The 7,500-nt window shown below is 53.5% G+C and overlaps 2 protein-coding genes across 2 annotated transcripts in view; both read left to right on the forward strand.

Moving 5' to 3' along the window:
* The first annotated feature begins 2,002 nt into the window (after positions 1-2,002).
* Positions 2,003-3,250, forward strand: LOC137901964 (olfactory receptor 11A1-like). Its single transcript, XM_068745999.1, has one exon. The coding sequence runs from the start codon at positions 2,003-2,005 to the stop codon at positions 3,248-3,250; it is 1,248 nt and encodes a 415-aa protein (XP_068602100.1).
* A 954-nt stretch (positions 3,251-4,204) lies between these two features.
* itgav (integrin, alpha V) overlaps positions 4,205-7,500 on the forward strand; it is a 22,016-nt gene continuing 18,720 nt past the window's right edge. Inside the window, exons 1-3 of the mRNA XM_068746000.1 lie at positions 4,205-4,291; positions 5,514-5,707; positions 6,005-6,163. Coding sequence (XP_068602101.1) covers positions 4,205-4,291; positions 5,514-5,707; positions 6,005-6,163 — 440 coding nt within the window. The remainder of the gene's footprint in view (positions 4,292-5,513; positions 5,708-6,004; positions 6,164-7,500) is intronic.

Below are 7,500 nucleotides of genomic sequence, written 5' to 3' on the forward strand. Positions count from 1 at the left end.
GCAGGGTCTACCCTAGACCAGCAGCCTACAGGCGAGAGGCAGGGTCTACCCTGGACCAGCAGCCTACAGGCGAGAGGCAGGGTCTACCCTGGACCAGCAGCCTACAGGCGAGAGGCAGGGTCTACCCTGGACCAGCAGCCTACAGGCGAGAGGCAGGGTCTACCCTGGACCAGCAGCCTACAGACGAGAGGCAGGGTCTACCCTGGACCAGCAGCCTACAGGCGAGAGGCAGGGTCTACCCTGGACCAGCAGCCTACAGACGAGAGGCAGGGTCTACCCTAGACCAGCAGCCTACAGGCGAGAGGCAGGGTCTACCCTGGACCAGCAGCCTACAGACGAGAGGCAGGGTCTACCCTGGACCAGCAGCCTACAGACGAGAGGCAGGGTCTACCCTAGACCAGCAGCCTACAGGCGAGAGGCAGGGTCTACCCTGGACCAGCAGCCTACAGGCGAGAGGCAGGGTCTACCCTGGACCAGCAGCCTACAGACGAGAGGCAGGGTCTACCCTAGACCAGCAGCCTACAGGCGAGAGGCAGGGTGAACTTTGGGCAGTAGTGCAAACGGCTGACGTAATGGTCCTCTAATGAGTGCCAGGAGTCGCCTCTTCTGTGCTGAACAACAGTCCAGCCTCAGGGGGGCGTCGCTCCAGCCACTAAGCACACGGCTAATTAAGAGCCGGCCACAGCGAGCGTCCCTCAGAGGACGTCCTGCTGAGGGACGCTGATTCCCTCTGTGGTCCTGGTACACATTTAGCTGATCGCTTCTGTCCTCTGAGATACATTTAGAACTCGAATACAACTCAAGGGTGTGTACACCAGTGAAACATTCATCAGTATACTTCACCTGTAAACTCAGTACGTCGCTGCAGTAACAGTACATACGAGGCGGTGTCAATCACCCAAAGTACTACTGGAATATATGGAGGTTAAACTCTGTTTCCTCTGTGCACCGATCTTTTCCATGGTAATGGCCTTTATTGATAATGGTATATAAACGAGACATCACGCTCATGTTCGTGTTCACGGCTCCGGGATGAGCTTGAGACAGGCGTGGTGTTTGAGCAGCATCGTCTTGGGAGGACCTCTGACCAGGAAGGTGGCCTCCAGAGCCTGGTGCCGTTCTGTATGCAGTGTAATCAGCGTTGTGTATGCAGTGTTGCGTATGCAGTGTAATCAGTGTTGTGTATGCAGTGTAATCAGCGTTGTGTATGCAGTGTTGTGTATGCAGTGTAATCAGCGTTGTGTATGCAGTGTAATCAGTGTTCTGTATGCAGTGTAATCAGTGTTGCGTATGCAGTGTAATCAGCGTTGTGTATGCAGTGTTGCGTATGCAGTGTAATCAGCGTTTTGTATGCAGTGCTGTGTATGCAGTGTAATCAGTGTTGTGTATGCAGTGTAGTCAGTGTTGTGTATGCAGTGTAGTCAGTGTTGTGTATGCAGTGTAATCAGTGTTGTGTATGCAGTGTTGTGTATGCAGTGTAATCAGTGTTGTGTATGCAGTGTAGTCAGTGTTGTGTATGCAGTGTAATCAGCGTTGAGTATGCAGTGTTGTGTATGCAGTGTAATCAGTGTTGTGTATGCAGTGTTGTGTATGCAGTGTAATCAGCGTTCCGTATGCAGTGTAATCAGTGTTGTGTATGCAGTGTTGTGTATGCAGTGTAATCAGTGTTGTGTATGCCGTGTTGTGTATGCAGTGTAATCAGTTGTGTATGCAGTGTTGTGTATGCAGTGTAGTCAGTGTTGTGTATGCAGTGTTGTGTATGCAGTGTAATCAGTGTTGTGTATGCAGTGTTGTGTATGCAGTGTTGTGTATGCAGTGTAATCAGTGTTGTGTATGCCGTGTTGTGTATGCAGTGTAATCAGTTGTGTATGCAGTGTTGTGTATGCAGTGTAATCAGTGTTGTGTATGCAGTGTTGTGTATGCAGTGTAATCAGTGTTGTGTATGCAGTGTTGTGTATGCAGTGTTGTGTATGCAGTGTAATCAGTGTTGTCGGAAGGTTTAATGAGTTCCTTGGAGGCTGACGGTTCAGTTAAAACCGACTTAAACGGGACGCTTCTGTTCGGGAGCATCACAGCGCTGACGGTCGGCTACCTGAGGATGACCTCTGCGCTGACGGTCGGCTACCTGAGGATGACCTCTGCGCTGACGGTCGGCTACCTGAGGATGACCTCTGCGCTGACGGTCGGCTACCTGAGGATGACCTCTGCGCTGACGGTCGGCTACCTGAGGATGACCTCTGCGCTGACGGTCGGCGACCTGAGGATGACCTCTGCGCTGACGGTCGGCGACCTGAGGATGACCTCTGCGCTGACGGTCGGCGACCTGAGGATGACCGATGCTGAAGTGAACGTAACGTATTTCACTCTTGGCGGGTACGTGGACCTGCAGCGGTACCGCTACGCGTACTTCACGGCCGTGCTTGCGGTGTACGTTGTAATCTTGTGCGCTAACTTCAGCATCGTGTCTCTGATCTGGACACGCCCACGCCTGCACGCCCCCATGTACACGCTGATCGCGGCGCTGCTGCTGAACTCGGCTCTGTACGCCACCGCCGTCTACCCGAAGCTGCTGGTTGACGTTCTGTCGGAGCGGCAGACCGTCTCCGCCTCGGCCTGCTTCTTCCAGCTGTTCCTCTACTACACCTGCTGGGGCTCCGAGTTCGTGCTCCTGTCGGCCATGGCCTACGACAGGTACGTCTCCATCTGCCGGCCGCTGCAGTACCTGAGCACCATGAGCAGGACCACCGTGGGCGTCTTCCTGCTCTTGGCCTGGTTCCTGCCTGCGTGCCAGATTTCGGTCGCTCTCGTGCTGAACGCTGACTCTGAGCTCTGTAGCTTGACCATTGATGGAGTCTTCTGCGTGTACTCGCTGTACTGCGTGCGATCCCGGGCGCTCTCTGTGTACGGCTTGTTCTGTCTGGTCGCTACGGGCCTGCTGCCCGTGTTCTTCATCCTGTTCACGTACGCCCGGATCCTCCTGATCTGTTACCGCGGCACCCCCGACCAAAGGACCAAAGCCGCACGGACATGTCTGCCCCACCTGCTGGTGATAGTCAGCTTTACCTGTTTGTGCTTTTATGATGTCATCATAGCTCGCCTGGAGTCGAACTTCAGCAAAACGGCCCGTTTGATAATGACCCTGCAGTCGGTTCTGTATCATCCGCTCTTCAATCCGGTTATTTACGGACTGAAGATGAAAGAAATCTCTCAACACCTGAAGCGGCTGCTCTGCCGAGACGAGCTGCTGTGATGCGTTCAAGCGCCGCAGGAAGTACCTGCGGCAGCGTCCAGGTGTTCGCTGCTGTTAGAACGAACGGAGTAATCAGTAATCTGAAGAGGAGCCGACAGGTTCTGGTCCCTCTGAGCCCGTTTAGCGTCACGGCGCCCACAAAAAGGGACGGAGACACTGAGTCACCAAAGAGACGTTCAGTCCAACCTGTCTCTGTCTCTGTCTCTCTGTCTCTCTCTCTGTCTCTGTCTTTCTCTCTGTCTGTCTCTGTCTCTGTCTCTGTCTCTGTCTGTCTCTCTCTGTCTCTGTCTCTGTCTGTCTGTCTCTCTGTCTTTCTATGAATGTCTTTAACATGTTAAAACACGGAGCAAAGGAAACCTCTAAGTTCATCCTGCAACATTTAGATCAGCTCAGAATACGAGGTCTCAGTGTCCCAGTGTCTCAGTGTCTTAATGTCTCAGTGTCTTAATGTCTCAGTGTCTCAGTGTCTTAATGTCTCAGTGTCTCAGTGTCTCAATGTCTCAGTGTCCCAGTGTGCAGGGACACTGAGACACTGGGACAGAGGACCTGATTCTATGGGTGGCCCCCCAGTGGACCATCGAGGATGCTGGCTCTGACCCCCTTGCTGATGGTCCCTCTCCACTTTAACTCATCGACCACGGCAGTAGCCCTGGGGGCGGAGCCTGGACTCCAAGGTGCCCGGCGTGTTTCCTGTTCCAAATGAAAGCAGCGCCGAGTCCGGTCACGTGACCCGTCCCTCTGGATGCGTTTGCTGCTGATGGCCGTCCCCTCGAGGAGTCTCTTGTCTCTGTGTTTGGGGGACGTAATGGTCCTCTAATGAGTGCCAGGAGTCCAGCCCCAGGGGGCGGAGCTCCAGCCACTAAGCACACGGCTAATTATGAGCCGGCGGTCACAGCGAGCGTCCCTCAGAGGACGTCCTGCTGAGGAGACGCTGTTTAGCTCCGTGGTCGGGACATGGACCAGGACCAGGACATGGACCAGGACATGGACCCGGACATGGACCAGGACCAGGACATGGACCTGAACCACGCTGAAGTCCAGGTCCACAGCTGATCTCTGGAGACACTGGAACCCAAGTCCCGCTGGTCTGACGTGGCCCGTCTCTGCTGGAGAGAACAAAAATACTACCCAGAATACTACCCAGAATACTACCCAGAATACTACCCAGAATACTACCCAGAATACTACTCAGAATACTTCAGAATACTACTCAGAATACTACTCAGAATACTACCCAGAATACTACTCAGAATACTACCCAGAAAACTACCCAGAATACTACCCAGAATACTACCCAGAATACTACCCAGAATACTTCAGAATACTACCCAGAATACTACCCAGAATACTACCCAGAATACTACTCAGAATACTTCAGAATACTACCCAGAATACTACTCAGAATACTACTCAGAATACTACCCAGAATACTACTCAGAATACTACCCAGAAAACTACCCAGAATACTACTCAGAATACTACACAGAATACTTCAGAATACTACCCAGAAAACTACCCAGAATACTACCCAGAATACTACACAGAATACTACACAGAATACTACAGAATACTACTCAGAATACTACAGAATACTACTCAGAATACTACACAGAATACTACACAGAATACTACAGAATACTACTCAGAATACTACAGAATACTACTCAGAATACTACCCAGAAAACTACCCAGAATACTACCCAGGTGAATAAATCATGTTCTACTGATTAGTCTGAGGTGAATAAATCATGTTCTATTGATCAGTCTGACAGGTGAATAAATCGTTTTCTATTGATCAGTCTGAGGTGAATAAATCGTGTTCTATTGATCAGTCTGACATGTCTGTTATTAACAAACACCAGATTGTCTCAGAAGTAAAATGAGGCGAAGAAAACATGCAGCAGCTCGTTCTCTCTCTCTCTCTCTCCCTCTCCCCCCCCCCCCCCCCCCCCCCCCGTGTTCTCGGTGACCCGGTTCTACGGAGCTTCAGTGTTTGCTCTCTGACTCGCTGCTTTAACCTCCTGAGGTTCACACACTGACCACTGCGCCACCCCCTCCCTCCTCTTCCTCACATTCCTGAGCGACGCAGAACAGCTTCTGCCCAAATAAGACCACAGGCGGGCCTTGAACGCATCACTCTGTTGTATTGATCTGTTGATTAGCAGCTGATCGGTCGTAGATTCACGTCACTGGGACAAACCGGAAATAAACAAAGACACATCAAAGACTGCGTGTTTAACCGGATGTCTTGGTGTGACGTCAGTTTGGTGCGTTCACGTTCTGCTCGGATGTTGTCCTGCTGTTGATCCGTCCAGGACTCCATTTTTCCCATCATTTCAGTATCCCTGAACGCACCACGCGGGTTCGGCTGCAGCGCGAGCTCGCGGTGACGCGCAGACGCGCGGCCTCTCCCGGAACGTCCCCGGAACGTCCCTTCGACGGCCAGAACAGGATCAGGTCCCGCTCGAACAGGGTGGACCGACCCGACCCGACCCGACCCGACCCGGTTCGTTCTGTGAGACCCGACCCGACCCGACCCGGTTCTTTCTGTGAGACCCGACCCGACCCGGTTCGTTCTGTGAGACCCGACCCGGCCCGAGAGACCCGACCGACCCGGTTCGTTCTGTGAGACCCGACCCGACCCGGTTCGTTCTGTGAGACCCGACCCGGCCCGAGAGACCCGACCGACCCGGTTCGTTCTGTGAGACCCGACCCGACCCGGTTCGTTCTGTGAGACCCGACCCGGCCCCCCAGCATGGCTGTCCCGGGGCTCCCCCTGCTCCTCCTGCTGCTCCTGCTCCGCCGCTGCGCCTCCTTCAACCTGGACGCGGAGCGCCCGTCCGTGTTCTCCGGACCGGAGGGGAGCTACTTCGGCTTCTCGGTGGACTTCTTCAAGCCCCCCGACAACCAGAAGTAAGTGACGATGACGATGATGATGATGAAGACATGCCGTTCACCCTTGGTGATGAACTGAAAACAGCGCAGACGTTCTGCTGACGTCACCACGTTCACCGTTAATTCTAATGACGTCATTGGTGATGCTTAAAGCCACGTTCAGGCTGACCTTCACGATGATGATGATGATGATGAAGAAGCGCCTCTGCTCGTGTCTTACTTTATAAGGTCAAGGCGCGTCCCCTGCTTCCTGTTCCTGTCCCTGCTGGACTCTGGTGGGACAGATAAGACCACAGACCGGAGGCGGTCTGAGTTCCTGCAGGGCACTAGAACAAGATACGGGGCCGAGGGACGTCTGTGGACCCAGATCCAGGGGCCGGGGGGGCGGGGGGACGTGTCCCCCATCATGTAAAGTACATGAGAGGATGCCCCTTTGTGACCCTGCAGAAGTAGATTGACCTTTGACCTTTGTCAGAATGAGCCCCCCTGAGGTTCTGATCCCGGACTGGCTCTTGTGTCAAAGCGGAACCGTCCAGTTCTGGAGTGGACCTGGACAACGATGTGGGTCCAAGAGCGTGTTTGGTGAAACGTCCTCTGCTAGCTAACAGGCTAGCCTGCGTTAGCGTGTCTATCTTTAGCCGCGCGGCGTCAGCGTTAGTCAGTGAACCCACATGAGTCACAGCTGGGCGTTGAACCCGCGTCCAGTCTCCTGTAGAACTGAACCAGGTGGTGCTCAGAGGTCTGTTATCATCACACTTTGATGACATCATACAGGTGGGTGAGCGGGTCGTCCTATGATCGAGAGGTTGGTGGTTCGATTCCCGGCTCCAGCACTTGTGTACACTGTCGTTGTGTCCTTGGGCAAGACACTTCACCCACGTTGCCCGTGTGAATGTAGAGAGCGAGGGAATGTTGGTGGAGGTCAGGAGGGCAGCCTTGCTCCTGGTCCTGTACCGCTCCTGTACCTGTACCGCTCCTGTACCTGTACCCCTCCTGTACCTGTACGTCTCCTGTACCTGTACGTACAGGTACAGGAGACGTAAACGTCACACGTTAGCAGCGGCTAATCTCCTGCAGCCTGGATGTCGTTAACTGATTAACTTCAGGAGGAGGGTTTTAGCTTCATGGGGAGTAGGGTAGTGCAGTTAGCGGGAGAAGTGATGGACAAGGACCCTAGAAGGACAGACGGTGGTGGACTTTGGTGTTCAGGACAGGAACCCAGAAGGACAGACGGTGGTGGACTTTGGTGTTCAGGACAGGAACCCAGAAGGACAGACGGTGGTGGACTTTGCCAAAATCAACGTTCTCCACTTCACCCTGTTGGGGATGAACCTTGACCTGACTAAATGTCCCTT

This window comes from Brachionichthys hirsutus, chromosome 12, assembly GCF_040956055.1.
Source record: "Brachionichthys hirsutus isolate HB-005 chromosome 12, CSIRO-AGI_Bhir_v1, whole genome shotgun sequence".
Classification (NCBI taxonomy): domain Eukaryota; kingdom Metazoa; phylum Chordata; class Actinopteri; order Lophiiformes; family Brachionichthyidae; genus Brachionichthys; species Brachionichthys hirsutus.